This window comes from Arachis ipaensis, chromosome B10 (assembly GCF_000816755.2).
Source record: "Arachis ipaensis cultivar K30076 chromosome B10, Araip1.1, whole genome shotgun sequence".
NCBI classification, from domain to species: Eukaryota; Viridiplantae; Streptophyta; class Magnoliopsida; order Fabales; family Fabaceae; genus Arachis; species Arachis ipaensis.
This window is the reverse complement of record NC_029794.2, coordinates 67818093-67835037: the sequence shown is the minus strand read 5'-3', so window position 1 is coordinate 67835037 and position 16945 is coordinate 67818093. Positions and strand designations below refer to the sequence as shown.

Below are 16945 nucleotides of genomic sequence, written 5' to 3'. Positions count from 1 at the left end.
ATTTTTAAAAAAAAAAAAAAAAAAAAAAAAAACTCTTTGGCTACTGCAATATGAGGAAGTTCCTATAAGTATAGATAATTTATATGTGAACTGCTTTGTCTTGAGACAGAGATTGATCCATTGTGTTTTTATGTGTTTGATTTCAGAAAAAATAGGTCAAAAGCATTTTTTTTCCGTTGGAATTGTACATGCTTCTTTTGAAAGAAGATGTTAGCTTGGTAATTACATCTATTAATAACAATTTATTGCAATATAAGATAAGATTATAAAAAATCTGAGCTATTCTCAATGTTCATAATTTTCAATTGCTTGGATTAAAGGTGTGAAAATTGAATACTAAACTACTTTGAAAACATGAAAATTGTGTGGATTAAAGGTATGTTCCTTGCATTGTGTTATTTAATTTTTTCTTATTAGTATTAGTAATTAGTAACAAATCAATTTCTAGCTGTTTAGTTTTAAGTTGTTGTTGGGTCATAGGCTATGTGATTTGATTTTTGAGTCATCTTAATTTACATTGGCGAAAATTTATGATATTTATTGGCTTTTTTTCTTTTTTTAGTGTCTCAAATTAATCAGGGCTTAATATTCTCTCTCTGGCAGGTACTAACATATACATATTATTACAAAATCACAATCTATGCGCCAAAACTTCGAAGTTGGCCATGATTTTACATACATACAAATACGAATAATATTTTTCTTATAATGACTTGGATGACTTAATAGCAAGCACCATCTCCTTAGGCTTCTATTTTAGTTTCTTATTCATCGATAAGCTTTCGGTATGTATTCATGTGTATTTCTATTTGTCAATTGTTTATTATGCAGTATTGGATACGTGTCTTAGTTGCTGAGAGTTTGAAGAGTGTTTAAGCCTATGGTGTAAATTAATTACTTGCTATATGTGTATATAATAATGTTATTGGTGCTATGTTGAACATATTAGTAAAATAAGAATATTATAAAGTATAATTGGAGTCTTTTGATATATGTAACAAGAAGTTGGTTCTTTTCTTTTGGATGAACTCTTTTGTTCTTATTTGTTGAGCACCTGACGTGATTAACCAATAGTTAAAATTTATTCTTAACATTTTGTTATTGGATAATCTATTATGTTTGTCTTCTATTAACTATATTATTGTTTTTTTTATTAATTTTATGTCCTATCTTATTTTTTAAATATTTAATATATGATGTTTTAATTTATCTGTAACTAAATTTTAAGTATGTCTAATTCTTTGTAAGAAAAAGAGCAGGTAAAAGTGAAGGAGAGGATTGAGAAATGTGTAAAAAAAATGCTAAAATATATTTCGTTATGTTTTTTTATAAGGGTCTAATTGAAATTATGTTAGTTTAATTGTCCAAAATTTATTTAGTGTTGTTCTATGTTTCAACATCAATACTTCAACATCAATGACCTTTGTGTATTTTTATACTAGAACAATATATTTTGTGATAAATTAAACTATCTTCTATTGAATATGCAAAGGAAAAGCAAAAAATTTTTGAAATGAAAACTAAAATTGATGAGGCAAAAGCTTTAATAAATTAGCCAATTATATATGATTAAGTAGAACAAAAATGCTAATTATGTTGTATCAACTATCGTGTTAAATAACTATATATCTCAACTGCTGTTTTGTTTTATTAGAATAATTATGCTGATGAAGTTATATGACAAATGTGTCTAATTTTTTGAGAATACATTATTAGTTTATGTAATTAGTAGTTGGAATTTGTTGATGCGATATTTGAGTAATTTTTATTGGAATTTATTTATTAAAGAATAAGAATTTAATATAACAAAAGAAATTAATCACTTAATTTATCTATGTACTAAGTAAATTAATCCTTTAAATAAATATATATTATTTTTTTTATAAATGATACATAAATATAATAAAATAAATTAAGTACACTGAGTCACAAGTTTCGTTTAATAAATATATATTAATTTTTTTATAAATGCATTATACATAAATATAATAAAATAAATTAAGTACACTGACTCACGAGTTTTGGCACATCAGTTATAAGGTAAGAAAACGAGCCTCATTTAGAGATCATATGAAAGGAAAATTGCACACCACATGAAAACATAGGAGTTTAGATTTAGAATTGCATATATTCGAATTGCAAGACAATGTAACTAATGTATGTATATCAGCTGGAAACTTAGTTGTTCTTCGTAGTCACATATTAGATAAGAGAAGAAAGAATTGCTAAAATACTACTGTATATAGTGATTTTGTATTTAAAGTATCGAAAGTAGCATTCTGATAGGAAGATGGTGATGTAATGATAAGTATTATTTTTTCTATTACGAGAACGGTGAATATTATGATTCAATTAATATAGTTCGTTATGTGTCAATGACATGCTCTAAAGACCTTATAATATGCTTATTAGGATTTTACTGTACATTTTAGCTCGGTTTATGGATATTAAATAACACACATTAATGCAATTTGTAGGATTTATTATTCAATTATTTAATAATGCACTTATCATAAACTGAATTAGTTAGATTCGGGTCTAAATATATAATTGAATATAACATAGTTAATAATCGTTATCTATGTAATTACAATAAAAATATTTGTATAATCAATTTAATGTTTTTTTATGTTTGATAATAACATAGTATTATAATTTTTTTTTAAAATACGGATACATAATAGTTTTTTCTTTAATAAGTATAGATGATTTATATGTGAACTGCTTTGGTAATAATAATGTCTTGAGATAGAGGCTAATCCTTTGTGTTTTTATGTGTTTGATTTCGGAAAAAACAAACCGAAAGTAATTTTTTCTCATTGGGATTGTATATAGTTCCTTTGAAAGAAGATGTAAGCTTAGCAATTTTATCTATTAATAATAATTTAGTGCAACATAAGATAAGATTATACAAAATTTGAGTTATTCTTAATGTTCATAATTTTCAAAGGAGTGGATTAAAGGTATGAAAATTGAATACTAAACCATTTTTGTTATTATGAAAATTGTGTGGATTAAAGGTATGTTCCTTGCATTGTGTTATTTAATTTTTTCTTATTAGTATTAGTAATTAGTAACAAATCAATTTCTAGCTGTTTAGTTTTAAGTTGTTGTTGGGTCATAGGCTATGTGATTTGATTTTTGAGTCATCTTAATTTACATTGGCGAAAATTTATGATATTTATTGGCTTTTTTTCTTTTTTTAGTGTCTCAAATTAATCAGGGCTTAATATTCTCTCTCTGGCAGGTACTAACATATACATATTATTACAAAATCACAATCTATGCGCCAAAACTTCGAAGTTGGCCATGATTTTACATACATACAAATACGAATAATATTTTCTTTACAATGACTTGGATGACTTGATAGCAAGCACCATCTCCTTAGGCTTCTATTTTAGTTTCTTATTCATCGATAAGCTTTCGGTATGTATTCATGTGTATTTCTATTTGTCAATTGTTTATTATGCAGTATTGGATACGTGTCTTAGTTGCTGAGAGTTTGAAGAGTGTTTAAGCCTATGGTGTAAATTAATTACTTGCTATATGTGTATATAATAATGTTATTGGTGCTATGTTGAACATATTAGTAAAATAAGAATATTATAAAGTATAATTGGAGTCTTTTGATATATGTAACAAGAAGTTGGTTCTTTTCTTTTGGATGAACTCTTTTGTTCTTATTTGTTGAGCACCTGACGTGATTAACCAATAGTTAAAATTTATTCTTAACATTTTGTTATTGGATAATCTATTATGTTTGTCTTCTATTAACTATATTATTGTTTTTTTTATTAATTTTATGTCCTATCTTATTTTTTAAATATTTAATATATGATGTTTTAATTTATCTGTAACTAAATTTTAAGTATGTCTAATTCTTTGTAAGAAAAAGAGCAGGTAAAAGTGAAGGAGAGGATTGAGAAATGTGTAAAAAAAATGCTAAAATATATTTCGTTATGTTTTTTTATAAGGGTCTAATTGAAATTATGTTAGTTTAATTGTCCAAAATTTATTTAGTGTTGTTCTATGTTTCAACATCAATACTTCAACATCAATGACCTTTGTGTATTTTTATACTAGAACAATATATTTTGTGATAAATTAAACTATCTTCTATTGAATATGCAAAGGAAAAGCAAAAAATTTTTGAAATGAAAACTAAAATTGATGAGGCAAAAGCTTTAATAAATTAGCCAATTATATATGATTAAGTAGAACAAAAATGCTAATTATGTTGTATCAACTATCGTGTTAAATAACTATATATCTCAACTGCTGTTTTGTTTTATTAGAATAATTATGCTGATGAAGTTATATGACAAATGTGTCTAATTTTTTGAGAATACATTATTAGTTTATGTAATTAGTAGTTGGAATTTGTTGATGCGATATTTGAGTAATTTTTATTGGAATTTATTTATTAAAGAATAAGAATTTAATATAACAAAAGAAATTAATCACTTAATTTATCTATGTACTAAGTAAATTAATCCTTTAAATAAATATATATTATTTTTTTTATAAATTATACATAAATATAATAAAATAAATTAAGTACACTGACTCACGAGTTTTGGCACATCAGTTATAAGGTAAGAAAACGAGCCTCATTTAGAGATCATATGAAAGGAAAATTGCACACCACATGAAAACATAGGAGTTTAGATTTAGAATTGCATATATTCGAATTGCAAGACAATGTAACTAATGTATGTATATCAGCTGGAAACTTAGTTGTTCTTCGTAGTCACATATTAGATAAGAGAAGAAAGAATTGCTAAAATACTACTGTATATAGTGATTTTGTATTTAAAGTATCGAAAGTAGCATTCTGATAGGAAGATGGTGATGTAATGATAAGTATTATTTTTTCTATTACGAGAACGGTGAATATTATGATTCAATTAATATAGTTCGTTATGTGTCAATGACATGCTCTAAAGACCTTATAATATGCTTATTAGGATTTTACTGTACATTTTAGCTCGGTTTATGGATATTAAATAACACACATTAATGCAATTTGTAGGATTTATTATTCAATTATTTAATAATGCACTTATCATAAACTGAATTAGTGGGTCTAAGGTCTAAATATATAATTGAATATAACATAGTTAATAATCGTTATCTATGTAATTACAATAAAAATATTTGTATAATCAATTTTTTTATGTCATAAATATATATTAATTTTTTTATTAAATAAACTATATCAATAAAATATAAAATAGATTATGTACATGACCCGGGCGTAGCCCAGGCTTTACACTAGTTATAAATAAAACTATAAAGTCGTTATTAATTCCTATTTGGTACATGACTAATGATTTTTAATTTATGATTTGTATGAAATAAATGTTATGTATTCATTACAAGATAACATATTTGATATATATGTATTAGATCATAAATATATATTAATTTTTTTATTAAATAAACTATATATAAATACAATAAAATAGATTATGTACATGACCCGGGCGTAGCCCAGGCTTTACACTAGTTATAAATAAAACTATAAAGTCGTTATTAATTCCTATTTGGTACATGACTAATGATTTTTAATTTATGATTTGTATGAAATATGACAAAAATGTTATGTGGTGGCTTAATTTTGGTATGCAGGTAGTATGGTTAGAAATATGGTTGTTCAGGACCAATGGAACATTATTGTTGAAAGTTGAAACAACACGGTAATAATCTTATTAATGACTTGCTGTATGTTTACGTCCATGATGGATCATCAATCTCCAATTGAGTTGTTTGTTCGCTTTGTCAAATCTCTATGTATCGTTAACAACTCATCTAACTAAATTCATTCAAGTTCCACGTGGCTCAACATCATAGCCATTGTGATAGGATCATCTATTTCTCCCTGCTCCCGTGCAAAGATTTCAATGACAACCCTATAAAAGACCTCTCAAAAGACAAAGTTAATAATAAATCCTAACATTATTTCCTGAGCCAGCCGGCTCCCCTAGCTTTTCCTCGGTTCCTGACCACCTCAGGGCCATGGATAATGGTAGCAACACGTTGGACTTTTGTAATCTCAAAGTAGTATCCGCCTTGGGACGTGGTGCCAAGGGCTTGGTTTTCTTGGCGAAAATAAATGAGGGGCAAAATGAGAAGCAATGGCTGGCATTGAAGGTGGTCTCAAAAGCTTTTGTTCGGATGAGAAATAGCAGCCATTGCAAGAGGGTCTCGTTCGAACAACAAATATTGCGTCGTTTTAATCACCCTCTCTTGCCACGGTTGCGAGGGGTCTTAGAAACCGAGGAGCTGTTAGGGTTTGCCATTGACTATTGCCACGGCGGAAACTTACATTCTTTAAGAAGGAAACAATCGGAGAAGACGTTTCCTATTGATGCCATAAGGTACCTTTTATTATCTTTACCTTTCTTCGTTGTTGTGCCATTGGTACCGATCGAGTAGGTATGGACAATTAGGATAAAAAAAAACTATGCTAAAACATTAGATCAAGCTTCGAATTTAGATTGAACAACAACCAAAAACATGAAAAAGTTAAACTTTTGCATTTCGATCTTTTTAATGCATGAGGTATAAGAAATTTAAAATACATAAAGGGGATAATTTTCTTTACTTTTTGCTACCTTTAAGATTATATTTTTCAAAACAAAAAACGTAAATGGGATTCTGGAAATAATTTAGACACATATTTTATTAATTTTCCCCCTTTATTGCTACTATTGAAAAAGCAAGAATTGCATCTTTTTTCTCATTTCCTTGCTAACCAAAATATGCATTTTCCTATTTATTTCCATGCGATTTTGTTTTACCCTTCAAGGTTTTATGCTGTGGAATTGGTCCTCGTATTGGACTACTTGCATAGTATTGGAGTAGTGTACAGAGATTTGAAGCCAGAGAACATATTGATTCAAGAAACAGGTCACATAATGCTCGTGGATTTTGATCTCTCCAAGAAGTTGAACCCAAAGTCACCGCAATTGTTGAGTGGCATATCATCACCAAGTTCCGACTCAGCATTACTGGTTGACCGAAGAAAGCGATTGTTACCAGGTTGCTACTGTTGTCACTCGGGTATCATGCCTCTTGACTCAGACAGTCAACTCGGCACTAACTCACCAGCACGGAGCGAGTCCGACTCAGTGGAGAAATCCAACTCATTTGTCGGAACAGAGGATTACGTTGCACCAGAGATTATAACTGGGGAAGGACACAACTTCGGTGTTGATTGGTGGTCCCTCGGTGTTGTTTTGTACGAGATGTCGTATGGAACGACACCGTTTAAGGGCGTAAACAGAAAAGAGACATTTCAACGGATCTTGATGAAACAACCAGATCTATCAGGTGAAAACACACCGTTGAGGGACCTGATCAAGAAGTTACTTGAAAAGCATCCAGACCGTAGGATTGAGGTACATGAAATCAAGTGCCATGATTTCTTTAAGGGTGTGAACTGGAACTCAGTTTTGCAAATTGCTCGTCCACCATATATTCCTCAAAATGACATTGAGGACAAAGCAGGGTTTTCTAGAAAAGACGTAGAGTCGTTTGTTCGTAAAATATTTTTCAAGAATGACAATAAGGAAGAGAAGCCTAAAGAGGTGGAGAAAAAGAAAATTGATGGTGCAAATCAGAATAAGGTTTATAACAAAAATCAAAATACGGTGTGGGTTGACAAATTGACTGACAATCCAACTCAAAACGAAGACTTCTTAATGTTTTGATATTTTTGTCAATGGCATTCTTTTATTCTTTTTAAGAAAAATTTTACGGTGTGGATATTCAGAAAAATTCACATCTATAGATCTTGTGTGGCTACTCCAATTTTGTGACATATGGCATTATTCTCCCTTTCACTTTTTTTTAGCAATTACAGGAAAGAAGTTGAGTTAATCAAAAGGTGGCAGAAGATTTTCAAAAGGTATTATACAATTAAGAATATTTAATAATAAAATTTATTTTAATGACATTTTATGTGTTTTTGTTTTTTGCTTTTTTTTATATAAAAACTTGATGTTTTGGATTAGGTTTAATAGGTTACAAGGTTATAATTTTGGCATTAAATGTTAATTTAAAAAAAAAACAAATAGATCTTTGAAATTTTAAAATTTTGACTAATAACGTTTTTAGGAAAATTATTTCTAAATACATTTCTGACTTTTGCAAACAGCTGACGGATACATTTTTCTGTTTATTTACCACTCCAAAAAATGCATAGATGGCTGAGGTGGCGCCAATATATCCATTACGTAGAACGTGACATGTAACTAAAAAGATAGAGGACAAATATGTCCCTACAATAAAAAATTGTCGTCATTTTGTTGAACCCTGCAATATCCTTGATTTCTTCAAAAGACGACATGCTTCCTGGAGGAGGAATGTGGCCTCCTTTAAGGGCAGCGAGTGCATCCTACAAATCCAACCATGATATATCTCATCTCAATCCTGAAAACTATTCAACTGAATTGGTGAACGTAATGGAAAATGAGATGATGCATTGCTCGTATAGAGACACCAATCAAAGAAAGAGGATAAACAATAATTTTGTAACCATTGTCTTCAAGTTGCTGAGGAGTAAGTATTGGTGTCTTGCCTACTCCTTCAAGCATATTCCTCGAGGGAGACAGCCTGACGAGCATTAGTGCGAGAAATGATGACAATATCAGAGCTGATCTCAGCTCGAGAAACGATGGCAACTCTAATCCTGATGACAACCTTTTAAATGGAAACAACCTTCCTTCCCTGTGTGTGGCTGCGTGTTTTGGGAGAGACCTGATCCTCAAGAAGGATTCCAGCAAAACTAGATCGGATGAAGCCCTTGACGGTTCTCTTGAGGTTGATGGGATTGCCATAGCCGATGTCACAGTCGCCAATGATAGGGATGGAGACAACTTGAGTAAGGAGGTGGCCTTGATCCAACATTTTATCGTAAAAGATCAACCCTGTGTCTGGCAACCCCAACTTCGCTGCCGATATCGACAATCTGCTGGTTCAACAAAACGATGACATTTTTCTAATGCAGGGACCTATTTGTCATCTATCTTTTTGTTGCATGCTACGTTGGTGTTGTAACGGACACGTCGTTTCGTAACGTAACATTGCACCACCTCAGCCATTTCAGTTTGTATTTGGAGAGATAGATGGATGGAAGGATGTATTTGTCCGCCGTTTGCAAAAGTCAAGGATGTATTTGTAATTAATTTTTCTAAGAGATTTATTTGTCAAAATTTTAAAAGTTCAAGGATTATTTGTCCTTTTATTATTATTTTAAATGTTGTTTGTGTGCTTCTAAATCTTTTCAATCTTTTTATGCGTAAAGAAAATATTGTTATAATTGCTCGTTTAATTTTTTTTACAGGGTGTTTGGAAATCCTAATTGTAAAAAAAATTTAGAGAATAAAATTGTCATTGTTACTATATTTGAAGGATTTTTATTTTAAATAAATAAAATAAATTAAAAAAAATTTGGATCCAGACGTCCTCAGAAAAAATTGCATTTTCTCCTATTTATGAACTGGATATAAACAATCCAAATGAGAGATATGAACATATCTAATTTGCACTAATAACAAGAGAAGTAATAAAATTTAATCAACATATCTTGTTTGTTCACGAGATACATTCATAACTATTTTGTTTGCACGATCAATAAGATAAGATCATATTTTGTAGTACGATTTTGATTGATTAAGAAGATAAAAATTCAATATACTTTGTTACGATGTGAATCATATCGATTTAATTTTATTTTACAATTTAAACCAATTTTATTAAAAAAAAAATCTAATTTGTATTATATCAATTTATTTTTTTTAGATTAGCAAAAATTCAAGCAATAATAATAAATAAAGTTTAGGGAGTCAACTACAATATAAGGCAACTAAGCCAACTTCCTTTTATTTTTAATTTTAAAATTTTAAAAATTAGGATAGTGGGAGTTTTTTTTTTCTTTGTAACTAACTTGTTTTTTCAACTAGTTAGCTCCACTTAATTACACTCTTAGTTAGTTTCCTAGTGAAACTCAAATTTAAAATATGAATTGAATTCATATCACAATTAAGAACAACGATTCACATTAAAATATAAATTAATTATGAATTAATAATCATGTACCACTAAGAACGATTTTTAGTGTCTCGACCTCTCCCGTCTTCCCAAAAATTTTGAAACCATTCACATTTTAATAAAATTTAAAACAAAAAAATTATAAAGTAAATAACTATGCACCACTATTGGCTATCCACTAAATACCATGGGACTGGATCTTTTCCATTTTTTTTCTTAATTGTTTGGTAAAATATAATCTTTTACCATTTAACATCTTCTGTCACATATTTTTTCTTGATCTTATTTAAACAATGTAAAGTGAGAGATCACACTTTATGATGACAAGTCATCTTATGCTAGTTTCACAAGCATTTTTCATTAGTTTCATTAGGTTTTATGCACTTTCTTGCACAATAAGTAAGTGATTGGAGTGGATTTTCATGATTATTTTAAATCAATCAAACATCATTTATTTTACACAAAATCATAAGGTTTATGCTAGAATTAATTGACTTTATGAATAATGCAAAGACCTTATAATTTTGGTAAGACTTTGATTGCTTGTTTGGTTGCTTGTAGGTGAAGAAATGAAGAGAAAAGGGAAGCAATCAGGGAAGCGTTGCGTTTAGAAAAGGAACGCCACGCTCAAAGAACAAACAGCTAGCATTCACTTTGGAAGTGAGCACCACGTTCACTTTCTTAATTTTTTCGGGGAAATCAAGCTTGGAAGCAAAGGTCTCGTGCCATCCGTACACTAAGTAGCGCTAAAAAATTGAACGTAGCGTTCACTAAGGCAGCGCTAGTGAGGAGAGGCGCGCACCAAAGAAGCACCAAATGGTGCAGTGCTGAACAAGCGAGCGTAGCACTCATTTAGGGAGCGCTAAAAGAGGAAAATTGTGCACTAAAGAGGCCATGCACGTATGGTGCAACGCTCAAATTTGGAACGTAGCGCTCACCAAGAGAGCACTAGAGAAGCAAAATTGCGAACGCGAAGGGGCACGCCTAGGGAGTGAGCGCTGCGCTCACTTTGTGCACTGAACACTCCACTGAAAGGAGCACCAACACCCCTGACCCATTTTCATTCAAGGCCAAACCAAAAAGCCCACTTCAAGTGTTAAATGATGGAAATAGAAAGTGCATAAATAGGAGCAAGTTTGATTTGAGAAGGACTTTTTTTGGCTCATTTTTTAGTTTTCTTCTTTTAATTTTCCTTTTTAGAATTTCGGGAATTGAGATCAGATCTAAGTTTGTTTTTGTGCTTATTTTACTTTCTGCTGCAACTTCTATTTTCTGTTTTGGGTTTAGATTGAAGAACTCCACTAAAATTCTTCATCTGAGAATCATCTTTTACTTTTCCTTTTTATAGTTCTAAGAATTGGAAATTGAATCTCAATCTTCTTTTCTGTTTTCATTTTATTTCTTCTGCAAATTCTTCTTTACGTTTTGGTCAAGAGAGTAATTGAGATCTAAATTGATGAGGGAAAAACGATTCCACACAAAACTCACCGGCAAGTATACCGGGTCGATCCCACAGGGATTGATGGATTGTGCAATTTTAGTTAGGTGATGAATTTAGTTAAGCAAATATTTGATGATTTGAGTGAAAATTGATTAACAGAAGCTAAATTTCAAGTAAATAAAAATGCAGAATAAAAATTTGCTGAATCTTTAAGTGTAGATGAAGTAAATTGCAGGAACTTAAAGAGCAAGAAAGTAAAAGAGCTGAAACTTAAATTGCAAGAAAGATAAATGACTGAAACTTAAAGTATAAGAAACTTAAATTGCTGAATCTAAATTGCTGGAAAATGTAAATTGCTTGAAGAGTAAAAGGATTTGGGTACTGGGATTCAAAATTGAACGAGAAAATGTAAATTGAAGTAAATTAAAGAACTACGAGATTCACAGATTCAGATCTAGATCTCAGTAGCAAAACAGAATTGGAAAATTGCCTGGAGAAACAAACAGCAGGAAAACTTAACTCAATTATGAAATCCTAAGAGAAATTGACAATTGAAAAGGAGTAATGAGAACAGAATGCAGATCTAGATCCCAATTACTCTCTTGACAACACAGAAAAGAAATTGTAGACGAAATGAAAATGAAAACAGAAAAGGAAATTTAGATCCAACTTTCAATTCTTAGAAAAAACCAAAAAGGAAAAGTAAAAGATGATCCTAAGATGAAGAATTCAGTAGAGTCCTCCAATCTTAGTTCAAAACCCAAAACAAAAAGTAGAAGTTGCAGAAGAAAGAACAAACAAAAAGAAAATAGATCCAATCCCAATTCCCAAATTCAAACAAATGAAAATTAAAAGTGAGAAACTAAAATGAGCTAAAGGTCCTCTTCAAATCAAATTTGTTCCTATTTATACATTTTCTATTCTTGTCACTAAGCACTTTGGAATGGGCCTTTGGGTTTGTGAAGAAATGGATCTAAAATGGAACTTGGTGGCATGGGTCAGGAGTGGCTTGGTGACACTCCCAGGGGAGCGTTCAGTTCAATTAGTGAACGCCCAGTTCACTTTTCCAAGGCATGCCTTTGGTGCGCATTCCTTCTTGCCTAGCGTTCACTTAGTGAACGTTAAGCTCACTTGTTGAGTGCTCCTTTTGTTGCGCGCTTCCTCTCGTGTGCGCTTTTGTTGCGCCTTGTTGCTCTAGCATTCACTATTTGAACACTGCGCTCAAATTTTGACCGCTACACTTTGTTGAGTGCTGCCTTGGATGCACGCATTGTTTCCCTTGGCTCTCTCTCTTCGAAAATGTTCACTTAGTGAACGTGGCGTTCACTTAGTGAACGTGATGCCAGGGCATTTTGTCCAGTTTCACTGACCTTTTCCTTACTGTTTTTAAGGTAGTTTCATGCATTTTCTTAGGAAATAAGCTAGTTTTGGGTAGATATTCACTTACATCTTGATTCAAGCATACATTGTGCACTTTACATGATTTTATGAGAATTTTGCATGAATTATATGATAAATTGGATGATGCATGATCCCATGATTAAGAGCAAGACTTTGATGCAATTTGTTTGATTGATTTCAGGCCAAAAGAAGAAGAGAAGAAGCCACGTTAGTGGCTACGTTAGTTACACTAACATGGGCACTAACGTGGAAGGAAGGAAAGCCCCAACGTTAGTGAGAAAAGTTAGTGCCATTAACTTTGAAGAAAGGAAATGGAGCCAATGTTAGTGACACTTAACATTATCACTAACGTTGGACCAAGCTCATAAGCGGCCACGTTAATTGCCACATTAACTTAGTTAACGTGGCCTCTAACGTTAAGAAGTAAAGAGGAAGCCAACGTCAGTGACATTCAACTTTATCACTAACGTTGGCCAAGTCACAATAAGCCACGTTAACTCCCACGTTAAAGAAACTAACGTGAAGAAACAAGGTGGTCGACAACGTTAGTGACACCAAACATTGTCACTGACCATGTCCACTTCAAAGGAGCATAACTTGAGCTACAGAGGTCCAATTGAGGTGATTCCAGTTGCGTTAGAAAGCTGACATTCAGAGCTTTCCAACTATATATAATACTCTATAGTGAGCATGAAATTGGAGCACAAACAAGAGGTATGGTTTAAGCCCCAAAAACACCAACTGGGCAGCAAGTGCAACGTTAGCCACAATAACTTTAGCACTAACGCCACACTTGTAGCGTTAGTGTGGCTAACTTTAGCACTAACTTTAGCACCTGGACCTCAACTTGACTCACTTCTCTCTCAAGTCCACTTCAAAGATCAAGCAAGCAAGCCCACAATCGTCAACCAATCAAGGCCACAAGAAGCATCTAGAATAGGAATTTTCATTTAATTGTAATTTACTTTTAATTTCATTTTGTAATTTAGGAGAGCCTATATAAAGGCCTTAGTCTTTACATTGAAAGAATTCGGGAGGCTGGACTGAAATTCTGGAAGGGGGATTGAAGAGGGGTCGTCGGACTCCCTCCCCTCACACACTTTTCCTTCTCTTTCATTTAGTTATAATTTTCATTTATGAATGTTGAATTTTCAATTTCAGTTTGAATCTTCATATTTACTTTTCTGCACTTTCTTTCTTTTCTATTTTTGTAGAGCATTGATCAACTAACTCTTTACATTGGGTTAGAGAGCTCTATTGTGATTCAATGGATTAAGTGTAGTTCTTATTCTTCTTCTTCTTTCTTTCCTCTTGATTTTACTAGAGGGCTTTCGATCTTCATCCAGTTGGGTAGTTATCTTGGAAAAGAAACTATTCATACTTGGATCTCTTCTGAACCTTGAAAGAGGAATGAAGAGATCATGTTAGAAATGCTTTCTCATGCTGGACCAAATTGGGTGTGGATGGATATGTGACTATAATCCTTCCAACACTTGATTTGGGAAATGCATGTGGTATAATCAGTGACCATAATACTTCATCTCTTCTCATGAGTAATTGACCAAGGAATTGGCTATTGATCAAGATTTGAGAGATCGAATTACAAGGAATTGAAATTCGATCACTTAAGATTGCCAAGGAGATTAATGAATGCATTGATTGAGGAAGAGATGAGAATGAACTTGATCCGGAGGATTGCAATATCTCTTGATCCCAATGTTCATTTTATTTTTAGTTCTTATATTTACTTTTCTTGCCATTTTACTTTTCTGCACTTTATTGCTTTCTTTACATTCAGGCAATTTACATTCCTTTGTTACTCATCATCCAAATCTGAATCGTCTAACTAGGTTAATCAATCAACTATTGATTGCTTAATCTGTTAATCTCTGTGGGATTCGACCTCACTCTTTTATGAGTTATTACTTGACAACAATTCGGTACACTTGCCGAAGGGGAATTTGTTGCGAGACAAGTTTTCCGTGCATCAGAACGTGGCGTTCACTTTTTGAACGCTACTCCTTTATGTGCCAAACTTTTCTTCATGGGCGTTGCATTAGTGAACTCCAAGTTCACTTATTGAACTCCCTTAGTGCATGGATGGCCAAAAGCTTGCCTCCAAAGCTGGAGAGCCCGATAAAGTTCACAAAGTGAACGCCACATTCAAATTTTGAACGCTATCCCTTGCCTCTTTGATGTGTTGCATTAGTGAATTCCAAGTTCACTCTTTGAACGTTGCTCCCTTGATTGGCCTCCCTCTTTTCTTCATTTCCTCACCTACAAGCAACCAAACAAATAATCAAAGTCCCACCAAAATCACTAGATCTTTGCATCATTCATAAAACCAATTAATTCTAGCATAAAACCTATGATTTTGTGTAAAATAAATGATGGTTGATTGATTCAAGTTAATCATGAAAATCCACTCCAATTACTTACTTATTATGCAAGAAAGTGCATAAAACCTAATGAAACTAATGAAAAATGCTTGTAAAACTAGCATAAGATGACTTGTCATCACAATACCAAACTTAAACCTTGTTTGTCCCAAAGCAAGCACTAAACATGAGAAGAAATGAAATGAAATAAAGAAACATATATCCTTATTTAGCAGGTAATTGAATTAAGACTATGGAATTTTATGCAGACAAGATGCAGCTCACTTATTCTTTGCTGATAGATAAGAAATGCATCTTTGAGGATTCACTAGAGTTGCTATTATAATTCCTTGCTCTTTGATTGATCCCTTTTTGATTTTTCCATCATTCTTTTGCTTAGAAAGCTTATTTCTCAGTGGTGGCTCAGTGTCAAGTGTTGCAGTAGCATTTTGGCTCAATTTTTCTCAACACTTCTTCACTACAGATACTTGGCTCATAATTCTTCTTAGGAACATTGATGCCCAACACCTCTTTGGGTTACTAAATACTTTGTAACTAGGTTGCTCTTGATAATAGACTTTCAGTTGATAATCCCGGATTAGTTAATCCAAGTTACCAAGTTTTAAAAGAATCCTCAAAACCTAATTGTCCAAGCATATCCTAGTACAGAAACACCACAGGCATATGTCCTAAGGTCCAAGCTATTGGTGTCTAGCCCTATTATTTATTTCTTTCTTTCTTGTTGACAATCCTTGGCTTTTCTTTCCTTTTTCTTTCTTACTTTTCTTTATTTTGTAGGGATGTTCATTAATTAAAAAGTCTCATAATAGAAACTAAGTTCACACTGCAAAGAATATTCTATTCTGCAGCTTTTATTATTGAGCTTATAATCTCAATCAAGCAATTACCACCACAAGTCTTTATTCTAATTCCTACTACATTGGACAATCACTTTCTATTTCAAACATTTTCTCTTATAGATGCAAAAGGGAAACAAGACATGAATTTAAAGCAGATGAGTGACAACAAGCATAATGCAGCTAGTATATTTTTAACAGACATCAAAATTTGCACTCTTTGCACTAAATATCAAGGTAAACAGCAACTTCTCATTCAGAATATCTCACAGCAGAGTAAATTTTGTAACAATACAACCTCTCAGGGGTGTCTTGCAGCTTTCCTTTTGTCATCATCATCTCTTACTTTTGCATTTTCCCTTGTGGAGATTTTTTTAAGAGGTTGAGTGTCTTTTCTGCATAATTATTGGATGTTGCTTGTTTTTCCCAAGCACTTAGGCAGATGGTTAGCATGCATGAATTATTATAGATTCTTGAACTTAATTTGGTGAGGGAACACCAAACTTAGTTCCTTGCTATAGTCTAAGATGCATCAGTTACATGAAATCATGTGCTTTTGCTAAAAGTAATAAAACTAAAAACTAGAAGAAGTAATAAAACTAAGAACTAGAAGACAGACAACGGTTTAGTGATTTCCCAGATTATTTGGAGCTAGTAACCATTTATGCAGAGGGTTAGAATGTGTTTTTAAATGAGATTTTTGGTGGAACACCAAACTTAGCATCCTTCATTCACCCTTAAATTATTTTGGTGTGCAACACCAAACTTAGCTCCTCGTAATACATATAAGTCTACTTAACCCTTTTTTA

The 16945-nt window shown here is 31.9% G+C and overlaps 1 protein-coding gene, 1 long non-coding RNA gene and 1 pseudogene across 3 annotated transcripts in view; 2 read left to right on the top strand and 1 right to left on the bottom strand.

Annotated features, from left to right (window-relative positions):
- The window catches only part of LOC107621838, a 5748-nt gene extending 4452 nt beyond the window's left edge, over positions 1–1296 (top strand). For both annotated transcript variants that reach the window (XR_002355765.1, XR_001615959.2), the window contains one exon: positions 604–1296. This is a non-coding gene — a long non-coding RNA (uncharacterized LOC107621838). The remainder of the gene's footprint in view (positions 1–603) is intronic.
- Positions 5942–7783, top strand: LOC107620677 (serine/threonine-protein kinase OXI1-like). The gene is made up of 2 exons (XM_021113660.1): positions 5942–6383; positions 6815–7783. Exons 1-2 carry the CDS (start codon positions 6022–6024, stop codon positions 7716–7718), a joined length of 1266 nt encoding a protein of 421 aa, XP_020969319.1. The 5' UTR covers positions 5942–6021; the 3' UTR covers positions 7719–7783.
- Positions 8166–9003, bottom strand: LOC110268427 (annotated as a pseudogene).